General features: G+C 39.9%; 2 protein-coding genes across 3 annotated transcripts in view; one reads left to right on the top strand and one right to left on the bottom strand.

Annotated features, from left to right (window-relative positions):
* Positions 1–12,656, bottom strand: part of C14H9orf85 (chromosome 14 C9orf85 homolog) — a 65,261-nt gene extending 52,605 nt beyond the window's left edge. The window contains exon 1 of one of the 2 annotated variants that reach the window (XM_047523813.1): positions 11,478–12,656. In XM_047523813.1, the coding sequence (XP_047379769.1) occupies positions 11,478–11,579 (102 nt within the window). In that variant the 5' untranslated portion in view covers positions 11,580–12,656. The remainder of the gene's footprint in view (positions 1–11,477) is intronic. The other variant, XM_047523812.1, reaches the window with a different exon arrangement.
* The window catches only part of Abhd17b (abhydrolase domain containing 17B, depalmitoylase), a 43,883-nt gene continuing 42,733 nt past the window's right edge, over positions 12,062–13,211 (top strand). Inside the window, exon 1 of the mRNA XM_047523810.1 lies at positions 12,062–12,664. The gene's annotated coding sequence lies outside the window, so the exon portion shown is untranslated. The remainder of the gene's footprint in view (positions 12,665–13,211) is intronic.

Raw genomic sequence — 13,211 nt, 5'->3', positions numbered from 1 at the left:
CATGCTACCTCATAGGATTGTTACTGCAGGGTACATATTATACACTATGAGTAGTTCAGAAATGTTTTGAGTCCCTGTCTTTAGAAGACAGTATGTGTATGAGGAAGAGAAGCCAAGACATGTACACTCATAACTAAGATGGCATGCATCCTATGTGTGGTAAGGCCAACAAATGTCAGGGAAGTGGAGATACATTCCAGCGAGGATCAACCAGGAAAGGCATCACTGAGGCAGTAGCATGTGAACATGATGAAAATCTTAGCAAGATAAAGGAATGAACTGAACCACATTTACAAAATGCTCTACACTATATTTCAGGTGCCATATGGGCACAGTTAAAACCCAATAAGATTCTGAGAAGTTAAGAAATTTGTCCAAGATCACACAGCCAGTAAATAGCACAGAAATTGACCTACATCTTTTGACTCCAAGATCAGTATCTTTCTGCCAAACCAAGTTGCCTTTAATAGATATGGTCTTGAAGGAGAACTTGATACTTTGGGCCAAAAAATAAAAAATTCATCTCTGAAATCTTAACCAGGTTTTTTTTTCTCTGATGCAAATACTTGAAAACATCTTTATTCTTCACAGTAAACTGACCGAAGTCAAAACAAAAGCAGCTAAGTATCTATTTACAAGAATGATGGCCTAAATTGATAATATTCGAATTTTCACTCATAGCCTAATATGAAGCCACCCAATTACCCTTTTTGGTAAAAAGGTCTCAATCAACTACTAAAATTTCCCTACAGAGCCAATGACATAGGCATCCTTCTTATGCCTTTTGTCCAATTATGTAATATATTCATTCTGCCAAAAGGCGTGTCTATTTGTAATCTTGTTTTGGAATAATCACTGTGGGGGGGGGGGCGGCTTTACAGACTCAGCCTATTCTTGCCTTCCTTTCTTCCTTGTAGAGACCTTTAGTCACTCAATGGAACATTTCTGAGGTACCTCCAATGTCTCAAGAACTATTCCCTCAAAGATAAATGAAGAAAAGTCCTGCTTCTAAGATTGTCCTGTAAAATAATTTTACCTGATCCTTTTTCATTTCACTTTGTTTCAGATTAAACTAAACCCATTCAACTTCTTGATCAACAACTTAAACTCACATGCCCTGGGTTCAATCCGCAGCACTGAGGGGGGAAAAAAAAAAAAAAAAAAAAAAGCTTTTAACACAGTTACATTTATTTAATTTATTCAGTCACCTACTTACTGAATACCTGTGTGTACCAACCCCTAGGTATTGAGGATAAAAAAGATATCCTTGCCTTCATTTTTAATATCTGAAGGTGAGATATAAATAAAACAAACAATATAACATCAGAAAGTAATAAGGCTATAAAAATTCAAGTAATACAACAGTTTAGTTGTGCTGATGAACTGAAACATGGAATGTGAGAAAGGCCAAAAATCTAGGATGATACTTTTGGTTTAAGGAACTGGGTAAATGGTAGGGTAATTTACAGAGTTAGGGAACATGGAGGAGGAAAAAAAAAAAAGGGGGAGTTCTATGTCCTCTTACGCTGGAAATCCCTTTTAGAAGTCCAAGAACAGAGGTCAAGTAGGTAACTAAACATAACAACTCTACAGCTCAAGAGAAAGTTTGACCTGGAGTTTGAAATCCGGGAGTTACAAGCACAAAGATGGTATGGTAAGTCAAGGACTGAATGACTATTGATGAATCTACATTGACACATTTTTCTCACCCAAAATGACTGATTTTTGTTTTGTTTAGTTTGGGTTACTGTAGATGGAACCCAGGGTCTCTCACACATGCTAGGCAAGCACTCTAACCACTGAGCAAAAAGGATTGAGTATTTTTAACCAAAAATCTTATATCACAGAGATCAATGACCTCATCATGAGTGATTTTAGTGAAACGATGGGTACAAAAACAATAGGAACAGAGATGAAAAATAAATGGGGCAGGCAGGAAAGAAGTGGAAAAATCAGGAACTTTTCTATGAAGGGAAGAAAAAAATAGGGTGGTAACTAGGAAAAAAAGATTCTAAGGAAAATTTTTAAAGAAATTATAAAAACCCACTAAAGATGGAAAGATTGATTAGGTAAGAGTACATGACAGCTAAGGAGCTTTGCACCTTTACATTTTTAGACAGGCAAGAGAGAATGAACTCCAGGTACAAGAGAAGGGACTGGTCTTAAGGAGGGACTGGCATTTCATCTATTGTAATAGGAAGGTAGAATATATTGGTAAAGATGTTGGTAGTTTGGTAGGTGTGGTGGTAGAATAATAGAAAGCTAGATTAAGTAGGGTTAGAATTCTGTCAAGAACAGTCATATTGATGGAACCAGACTCTGAGTTAGAAATAAGAACATGAATGAAGTACTGTGGAAAGTAGAAATATAAATGGACAGGAGCACCTAATGGGGTTTAAATATTTATACATGCACACACATACACATACATACATGCCAATTTATATTTGAGGGATAAGCAAACCAGATCAGTAGATGGTGATACTTCTCTGTTGTTAAGTTTTGAAGTATAACAGTTACCAGCAGTGATAAGGTTAGAGTTTGCTCATGGGAGCAGACTTCTGAGGTGGGAGGATGTCTAACAGCTGAGAGGTCAGATGTTGGATGGATTATCCAAGTGTATGTAGCAATTACTAAGTATGATGACAGGAAATGTGAAAAGGCGGTGAGCCAGCCACTAATGAGAAGGTGTAATGAGAAGGTTAGTACAGGGCTGGAGGGGACACTAGTCTGATGGTATGTATTTCAGAAGAGCTAAGAGTTTCTGAGTGAGAAAAAATGAACTAACACAACAAATAAGAGTTCTACCTGGGAGGTGAAGATGTGGGCAAAAAAATATCATGTAAGAGGTCTATAGGGAAACAGTGCTCCCAGAAGAATCAGGTATGGCAAGTGACAAATTTTAAGTATTATGTCTTTATTTAATGACAATAAACTATAAATTCATGAAGGCAAAATGGAAGCATAAGGGGGGTGGTGCTGTAAGGTTGGAAGATTGCATCAGATTAGGAGATGTACTATCCAAATGAGGTAAGATTTCCCAGCAATGATGGCTGACTAGGAAATATTAGACACTAAAAAATCAGCCACGTGAGGCATAGTGGTGCATATCTTTACTGCAATGACTTGGGAAGCTAAGATAGGAGGATCAGCCTGGGCAATTTAGCAGGATACTGTCTTACCCTCCATACCCCCCCCCAAAAAAAAATTGCTAGGGGTGTAGCTCAGTGGTAAAGTGCCCCTGAGTCCAATCTCCAGTACAGGAACTCAAGGAATAGCCAAAGAAATAAACACCCTATATAAGCTTCGTAAGACTAGTCTAGGATCTTTCCAACAAAGTCCCTTTCTGCTTATGTTAGCAGCTAAAGGATCTTCATGAGAAATACCTTTATGTACAGTGCCTTCACATATCAGATGTGTATCATTCAATACATTTAAATGCTATTTGGCCCAGAGTGATAATGAAAAGCTGAGAAAGAAATCTTAAGAATGTTAGTTATTGGGGCTGGGGAGATAGCTCAGTCAGTAGAGTGCTTGCTTTGTAAGCACAAGGTCCTGAGTTCGAACCCCAGCACCCCCCCAAAAAAAAGAATGTTAGTTATTCCTTTATTCCCTTCTCATTTCTTCATTTCACAAAAGTCATTGGTTTAAAAAAAAAAAAAAAAAAAAAAAAAGAGTTGACCACTGAGGATGAAGTAAGCCAGCAGCAGAGATGTCCTGAGGACAAGCAGGATTCTCAGCACACCTGCCTGTGACCTCACAAGAACACTTCTGCAGGTGTGGAAAGAGCCCTACGGCTTAAAATAACAAATGTCACAATAACTCCCAGGCCAGTTTTTGTTCAATTGTACCACTCTCTGTATAGTGTTTTCTGAAAGGAAAAGATTCATTTTGGGTAATTCATATAAAATTATAAGTTCCCCTCTCTTAAGTGAACTAATATGCCTGGATGGAGAATACTGAGAATTATTTGTTTCTAGTAATGTAGTATTTAACTTTATATAGAAATAAGAGTTGACGACAATTATAAAATGTCATAATTCAATAGTGAACATAGTACCATTACCTAACCCAAGAGATCAAGTCAAGACAAATTAATTTCAGTTGCCATTGATTATATATAAAAGGAAATGTCTAAAATATCTAATTAATGCAGAAAAACAATCATATTGTAGCAGGTGTCAACATTAAGAAACGTGCAAAATTGTTTTATTGGCTTTAAGCAGAAGCAAGTTGGGAATGAAAGTATATGGAAATCTCCAGGAATCATTTTGTGTGAAAGGGAAGAAAATAAAAGGTAAAGAATAGTATAGAATGCAATACTTAAAATAATGAAAAGACTACAAGGGAAAAGCAAATAGTTCTATGAGCACTGTGACTTTTATTAGGTATATATTTATTTTGTATATCACAATGTCTTGCATGCCATAAATTAAGTCACTTGGTCAGTTGAAAAGGTATGTTGAATCTACAAACAAATCAATGAAGCAGGAGATAACATAATCTCAACTAATAGCAAAAGATCTAGTGATATCTAGTGATCTAGAGATCACTAGAATGATCGATCTTTAGATTACCTGATATAGTCATCTCAAAACTAATGTGGTTTCTACATCTGCTCAACTGCCTTGCTCAATGGCAACCCACTGGTTTAAGCCCCTAATTGCTGACACCCATTGGTTGAGAAGTAACACTTATTCCCAGGACTAGAACTTTATCACTCACACTAAAATTACTCACACCAAGGATTACTTGAACCAATCTGGGAAGTTCCCTACAGCTTAACATTCCTGGGCTGGTGGAGATAGGACAAAGATCCTGTTAATATCCAATTCCAAAGTACCTGGATTAAAAAGAACCTTCCCAATAATACAAAGGTTTTTTTGTTTTCTGTTTTTTTTTTCACTTTATTATTTTTTTATTGTAAACAAATGGGGTACAACTTGTTTCTCTGTACATGAGTAGAGGCATACCATTTGTGTAATCATACATTTACATAGGGTAATGGTGTTATTCATTCTGTTATTTTTTCTTTCCCCCCATCCCTCCTGTCCCTCTTTTCCTTCTATACAGTCCCTCCTTCCTCCATTCTTGCCTTCCTCCCACCCCCCCTTATGTATCATCATCCGCTTATCAGCGAGATCATTTGTCCTTTGGTTTTTTGAGATTGGCTTATCTCACTTAGCATGATATTCTCCAATTTCATCCATTTGCCTGCAAATGCCATAATTTTATTATTCTTTATGGCTGAGTAATATTCCATTGTATATATATACCACAGTTTCTTTATCCATTCATCAACTGAGGGGCATCTAGGTTGGTTCCACAATTTGGCTATTGTGAATTGAGCAGCTATGAACATTGATGTAGCTGCATCACTGTAGATAATACAGATATTTTAATACAGCGAAGTTTTATTCATTTTATTTATTTATTTATTGGTACTGGAGATTTAACCCAAGGTTGCTTTACTACTCTGTTATATCCCCAGCTCCCTTCCCCCTGTTAATTTTGAGAAAGGGTTTCATTAAATTGCTTAGGGCCTGGATGAATTGCTGAGGCTGGCCTTGAACTTGCGATTCTCCTGGTTCAGCCTCCCAAGATGCTGTGATTACAGGTATGTATTCATTCATTTTACACCATCAGGTATCATAGTCAACTAAATTAGGATTAAAATTATCTCCTGGAATGAGACTAAAAAAAATCAGAATCCAAGCTCAGTAACTTAATGCACAAAATCAACTCCGTAATTATTATCTGTATTTTTACAGAGAGACAGACTCAAGTATCATGATTAGTTTGTAAATAAAAGTTTATAAATAGGAAAAGCTGAAAGACAATTAGTAGAATTATTGTTACTTGTAATTGGCTAAGATATTCAATACCTGTTAAGACTGTTAACTTGTTTTTGTTATATTCCTGAAGAATAAAAGTTTTCTTTTTCAAAAGGACTGATTTAGGTAGTAATGTTCCTGCAAATTTCCTGAAACAAAAATCAAACAGAACAGAACTTCACTACATCTGCATGGCAATCAGTTCTTTTGCTGAAAAACCTATTTTGGGTATGAAGGATTGAACCCAGGGACACTTTACCACTGAGCCACATCCTCAATTCTATTTATTTATTTATTTATTTATTTATTTATTTATTTATTTATTTATTTTTATTTGAGACAGGGTGTTGCTAAGCTCCCAAGGAGTTAACTTTCTGAGGCTGGCCTCCAGCTTGGGATCCTCCTGCTTCAGTCTTCTGAATTGCTAGGATTATAGGCATGCACTACCATGCCCAACTAATACCTATTTTTCTTTGAGGTAAAATTTACTTGGGTGGCATTTGTGGACCTGAAAGGTACTATTCAGTCAGGTGTGATAAAAGTATTCACTCTTGTGATCTTCACCCATCCACTACCCAGGAAGGGTTTCCATGTGCCTTTTCTAGTCAATCCCCCTACACCCAAGGCAACCACAGTTCCAATTTCCATTCATGGAATCATACAGAATGTTCTTTTGTATCTTTCCCTCCACAAAATGTTTTTGATATTCATTTAGTTTGTATGTATCAGTAGTTCATTTTTTTAATTAGCAGAGTACAGAAGGCTGAGGCAGGAGGTCAGTATGGGCAATTTAGTGAGAGCCTATTTCAAAATAGAAAATAAAAAGGGCTAGGGGTGTAGCTCAGTTGTAGTGCGTCCCCAAGTTCAATTCCCAGTACCACCCTCCAAAATATATATATATATATATATATATATATACTGTAGTTTTCCAAGGTACACATCTACTATAACCTGCTTATATACCTCCTGATAATGAATATTTGGGGGTTTCCCCCATTTTGGCTACTGCAAATAAAGGAACTTGTAAACCTAACTCCTGTTCAGTTGCATAAATGTAATCATATTGCCTTAAACTTAAGAAAGCTTTCTGCCTAAAGCAAACCAGAAGATGAGGGATTAGACTGAATTAGCATCTGTTTTTATGTTAAGTGAGCAGGAGTCTTAACTATAAAGCCTGGCTTATTAGGTGAGACTCACCTCAACCTGCCCATATCTGTGACATGACACTCCAGGGACCACATTTGATGTGGAGATTCTTTCCCTAGAAGGTTTCAAACAGGCAGTGTTCGGTCCATTTTCTGTTTCCATAACAAAATACCTCAGTCTGGATACTTTATAAAGAAAAGAGGTCTATTTAGCTCACAGTTTTGGAGATTCAAAGTACAAGATCTGGTGGCACCATCTGATCCACCTCTGATGATGATTCCCTTTGCTGCATTACAACACAACAGAGGGGCAAAAAGGGAAGCAGCCACATGCAGAAGAGGCCAACCACATAGGGTAGCCTTAGTTTAAAACAACTCTACTGTCATGAAAACTCCCTCCACAAAACCAACATCAATTCTTTCTGAAATCAACACCTCCCTTATGACCTAATCACCTTCCACCATCTCTTAAAAGTTCTACCACCTCTCAACACTACCATATTGAGGACCAAGTGTTCAGCACATGAATTTCTGGAGAACAAACCATAACAGACTGAGCAGCAATAAAGCTTACACATCTCTTTCCTGACCCTAGTCACATGGCCTCTACTGCAAACAAAGTACAGTAAAAGACAGGTATACATAAGGGCTTTTCAATTCCTTGCCCCTTGAGGTATCCTCACGTGGACTCCACCTCATCAATGGATAGCTACATGATTATTTATGTAACTTTGGGTGTATCATTCACTCCCCTAAGCGCTAATTTCCCAGTATGTGAAATGGGATAATTACTGCATCTACCTTAGGGTTATTTTGAAGATTAGATCTTGTGTATCAAGTTAGCTTAGTGCATAACACTAAAGTACATAAATATTGGCTATTATTAATATATTTCCAAAGCTAGAGTATAGTCAGACTTTCATTTTCTATCTTCATAGCAAGGTAAGGATCAGTTTCCAAAATGAATGTGCTCCACAATAAGTTAATTCAACGAGAATTCTGTAAACTAGAATTCATAGCCAAGCAAGTTTTGGCTTAATAATTTTTTTTTTAAACTGCATAACATCTCAGTTCTTTATGCCAATACACTCTATGCCTGCCCCCAGAATGAAATCTAGTATACACCATTTCCAAAGTAATCTGATCATGATATTTACTCCTGCCCTATTACGAAAATCATATGTCCATGGGACTCTAAAAAATACATTTTGGGAAATAGTAGTTAAAAAAAATGATAACTATACATATAAAACAATCAGCAGTCTCCAGAGGATGATAGATGCTCTTCCATTTCATTCAGTTAAATATTATTTATCCTTCCAATCTCAGCAGAACCATCGTTAACACTTCAAATTTAATCCTGCCAGATATTCTTAGGCTCCCTAGACTTTTCTTTCATAATTAATACTGCTATTGGCATTAGCATACTTGAAAGATTATTTGATTAATGTCTGTAACTCATCCCACCAAACTATAGGTTTCAATTAAGGTAGTGACTGTAACCCTATACCCTCAGCATCAAGTACAGTGTGGCTGGTACCAGATACTAGATGTGGGATAAATGCATGAATACAAAAATTTTACTGCAGCCTTTTAAAAGGCACAGTGAAAAATTGAACTCAAATATATATTAACAGAAAAGTAGCTAAGTAATTTACTACACAGTATTATTCATCCACTAAAAACAAGGAACAATCTCTATGTTCTAATACTAAATGAGAACGAAAATGTATTTTATTATATACACACAATCTGTACACAGATATCTAGAAACATACACAACAAACTTAACAGTGATTAAACCTCAACAGAAGTAGGGCTGGGAACAGCAATTTTTCACTTTCATGTTTTATATACTTTTCTATTGTTTCATTATTCTTCAACAATTCTGAAGTTCTTTTCTAATTAATTTTTTTTTAGGATTTGAGCAACTACAGATCAAAATTAATTATCATATGCTTAGTTCAGATTCATATCCCTATTTCTTAAAAATTTTTGCAATGATCCTCACAGTGAGGAAAGAAAGACAAGAGACTGAATTAACCCAGTATTAGATTAAAAGCTACAGGCAAATTGCCTGACATAACAAAACAAAATAAATCATAGACCTGGAGCTAAAATGTGACTCTTAGTTCGAAATTCACTATACATCATTATCTGTCCAGTACAGGAAACAAGGCTTAACTTTACTGAACTGACATTTCAGTACCAAATTTTAAAATATCTTCATCTTCACCCCTCCCAATCCCTGTAAATGGTTTGAGGACATTGCTGACCAATTACCACAGAGGCAGAGCCTTTTTAAAGTCACTCCAGTGATAGGAGGTTACAAAATGCTAATGCCACTTAACTGTTAAATGTATACATGTGTGTATACATGTAAATGTATACAGGAAAATGTATAATGTAAATGTAATGCATGTAAATGTATACATGTAAATGTACACGTGTAAAAGTATACTTAAATGTATACGTGTGTATACATATATGTATATGTATATTCAGTGAACACATTTATTTTATTTTATTTATTTTTATATGGTGCTGAGGATCAAATCCAGTTCTTCACACATGCTAGGTGAGCACTCTACTATTGAGCCACAACAACAGCCCTGGTGCTTTATCTAGATATACTTCCCAATAAAACATCTATTTTTATCCAACTTCTAATTTCAACGAAGTCCTGACAAATCACTTGGCAGAGGAGGGGGAAAAAAAAGAACTATCACGCACAAACTCTAGCAAATTTTGAGGTACAACTAGTCAGTTCTGACTACAGCACTTTAAAGGAAATTATCACACATTAGTTACCGATCCTAAGACACGAGTCAGATGCTTCTAGAAAATCTTAGCTTTAGACAGATTTTTGAGCTAGCTATGTATATTATTTATTATTTCTTCTTCTTTTTTTTTTTTTTTTTTTTTTTTTTTTGCGGTGCTGGGGATTGAACCCAGGGCCTCCTGCATGCAAGGCAAGCACTCTACAGACTGAGCTATCTCCCCAGCCCTATTATTTCTCCACTAGATAATTCTTTCTTAGTAAAATATTTCTTGCTATTTTTGTTAGAACTTCCAATAACATAGTCTGGTGGTTCAACCCACTGACAAATGAGACTTCTTCACAATTGTAATGAGGAAAGGAAAATCAAAATCAAAATCTTTATGACAAGATTGTAGATATCTGTTTGGTATAGTGCAGTTTTTTATTCTGGTGTAACCTATTAAAGATTGGCAGTGTCTTGGAAAAATCTTTCCAAATATTGCTTATGGTTTTGTTTCTGAAAATTTGCTCAATTTAAGTGGGAGAAAGGAGAGGTCCTCGGAGGACCTCTTATTGAACTGTCTTACACTTCACCAGCATGTATCACAATTTGGAATTACATATCTCGTCTTCATTATTGTCCATATTATGCAGAGAACTCTAAGTTCCATAAAGACAGTCAACACTTTTAAACACTGCACACCCATGAGCATAGGGCCTTGCACATAAAAGATGCTCATTAAATATTTGTACAGTGAATGAAGAAACAAAGAGGAAACAAAACAAAATAAGAACACAGGTTACAATAAACAGATGACTTTCCTTTCTCTCTCAATGCTGAGTTACTAATTACTTATTGAACACCCATTATGATAATTTAGTTCAGTATCGAATAATTCAGTTTTCTCACTGAAACAAAATTAAAGCTCAGAGAAATTAAATATGAAATAACTCAGGTCTCAAATCTAATAAATTTGAACTCCAGTTTATGTATCAAGTTTATCTGATGTAATGCTGGCTTCCAATATGCCCTTTAGCCGTCAGTTATGTCCTCTCCATAGGGCTAAAGGTGCAGGGACAGAGAACCACAGTAAATTAGTAGTTATATACAACCCAATTCCTCGGGCTAGGGAAACAGTCTGAATTTTCTACCAGTTTACAGAAGTCCTGCTTAAGTAAAAAACTTTATAAAGACCAAAGCTACCATTTTTACATAAATCGAACAATTTGCCCTTCGAAACAATCTTAGGAAAAACAGAAATTCCCATTACGTTGGTGAGGCACTGAGGCTAACATCATTTAGTCATTCACACATTCCCTACAAATGTATAAACTTCGAGTTTCCCAAGAAGTTGTACTTGCACAAACTTGGTGCAAATTTTGAAAGAGATACTTGTGCCACAATCCTTGTGTTCCTACTGCAAACAAGAAAGGATCCAGATGGGAGCGTTCAACAACTCAATTTCCTCATTGGCACCTTAGGTTTAACGAGGGTCCCGTCCACTCCGTGCAATTAGCTAAGCGTGTCGACCAAGACATGTATTTACGAGGAGACAACATATCCAGGTCAAAGAAAGGGCGTGGGAATAACATTTTAGAAAGGGTTGCACTGCCGCCAAGACTAACTCTGGGCTGCGGTCCACACTCGCTCTCGCCAACTCGTCTGATTTCCTCACTCCCGCTCCAATGAATCATTTCTTCCTGGAGTCAGAGTTAGCACAACAGGCAGGTTCCTACCTTGGTCTGAGCACTCTTATCGAACTTGTCATTTTTGAAGCTAAATGTATTCTGGTGCTTCTGAGGTCTGGAACGAGTCACGTTGCCCTTCTGGGAACTCATCGCCGAGACCACAACCACCTCAAGTGGGGTATACCTAAAAAAGTTGCACGGAGGACCCGAAGAGGCTTCCCACAGGTGTTGACGCTTCTCTCAGTGACCCGGAAGGAACTTATCCAGCCTTTCCGCCCCCAGTCGGTACACGTGACTCCCCGCAGAGGTAAAAGGACACCCTCTAGCCCTCCCCGCTCTGGGTCCAGGAAACTCCGCGAAGCTCAGCCTCCACCAGCACCCCCGCCCCTCCGCCCACGCAAGCCTTTTCCTCAAACCGGGTGAACAAGTCCCGCTTTCTTCGAAATGAGAATTCTCCCATTGGCCCGAATGCGGCAGTCCATCACGGTGGAGGGGTGGGTTTCCTCTGCTCCTATTGGCTTTTCATTTCCGCAATCCCCGCCTCCTGCCGAGGCCACTCAGCCTCTCCGGAAGTCCGCAGCGCTACCGACTCCACTGAGCGGCTTGTGATTGGTGCAAGTTGGGCGAGGAAGGGCTTCGTCCCTCCCCACGCCCGCTCGCAGGCTGGAGCCCGGGTCAGCTTTGGCACCTTCCTCCAGTCAGTGACCAACTCCTGGTGTAGAGAGGACTCGACTTGTCCCCTCCGTTCCCATCCAGCGTCCCTCCCGCTACGAGAGTGAGCTCCGCGCCTGGCGGGCTGAGGAGGAGCAAAGAAAGGAGTATTGTAGAGAAGAAAGACCTGGCTGGGACTGGGTGTTGTCTGCAGTGCCAGAAAAGGAGGCGGTGGCAGCGTCTGCGACCACGGCCGCTCGGGACGTGAGGCCCGAGAGCAGCCGGCACCGGCGGCCGCCGCTCCAGCTCCTCGAGCCGGGGCCGTTAGTCAGCAGAACGCGAGCTCGTGTGGAGGAGCAGGGCCGGCGCGAGACGAGACTCGGGGCTCCCTCAGACCCCGCGGTCCTTCGTCCCGGCTCTGGGTACTGCAGCCCTCTTACCCCCTCCTCGCCCGGGCCCGTCCGCGGACGGAGAAGAGTCTGGTGGCCGGAACGCGGGTCGCGCCTCGTGGAGGACAACGCGTCGCAGACCTTCTCTCCCGTCCCCCTTTGCTTGGCATCTCGGCCGTGGCCGCCCCTGTGCAGGTGCGTGGGGCCGCGGGTGGGACGCGCTGCGGCTGCGGCCGGGCTCGGGGAGGGGGCGCTAGGCCAGGAGCCGCAGCGCGGGAGGGACGGGCCGGGGCCGGCGGGGGAGGGGAGCGGGAGGTGTCTTTGTTGTTGGCGACCGGGATGCCTCTCCGCGCAGGGAAAGGCCGGGGAGCTGCTCCGGGTCGGGTCTGTATACTGGAGAGGACTCTGGTGTCTCGGTGGAGGGAGACGGTGGGAGGGTCCTTGCGTTCCGCGAAGCTGCTGGAGTCTCGGGGCGAGGGAGAGATGGACGGACGCCCTGGGAAGGTCTCGGGTCCTCCCCCGCGGAGAAGGGTCTCCTTTCACTTCGCTTTCCTCCCAGCGGACTGAAAGATGGGGTCGGGTTCACATTCCTCTCCTTGGCTCTCAGATTCGCGGGTGCCTAGCAGCTTTCTACTCGATGTCCTCCTCCGTGCCAGCCTCGATTTTAAAGATTGAATCTGCGCCGAGCTTGGTGATTTGTATATTCTGGCCGGGCTGTCGCAGGGTTCTTCTTTAGATGGTT

The sequence above is a fragment of the Sciurus carolinensis genome, chromosome 14 (genome assembly GCF_902686445.1).
Source record: "Sciurus carolinensis chromosome 14, mSciCar1.2, whole genome shotgun sequence".
NCBI lineage: Eukaryota > Metazoa > Chordata > Mammalia > Rodentia > Sciuridae > Sciurus > Sciurus carolinensis.
Note: the sequence above shows the minus strand (reverse complement) of the source record. Positions and strands in the feature narration are given on the sequence as shown.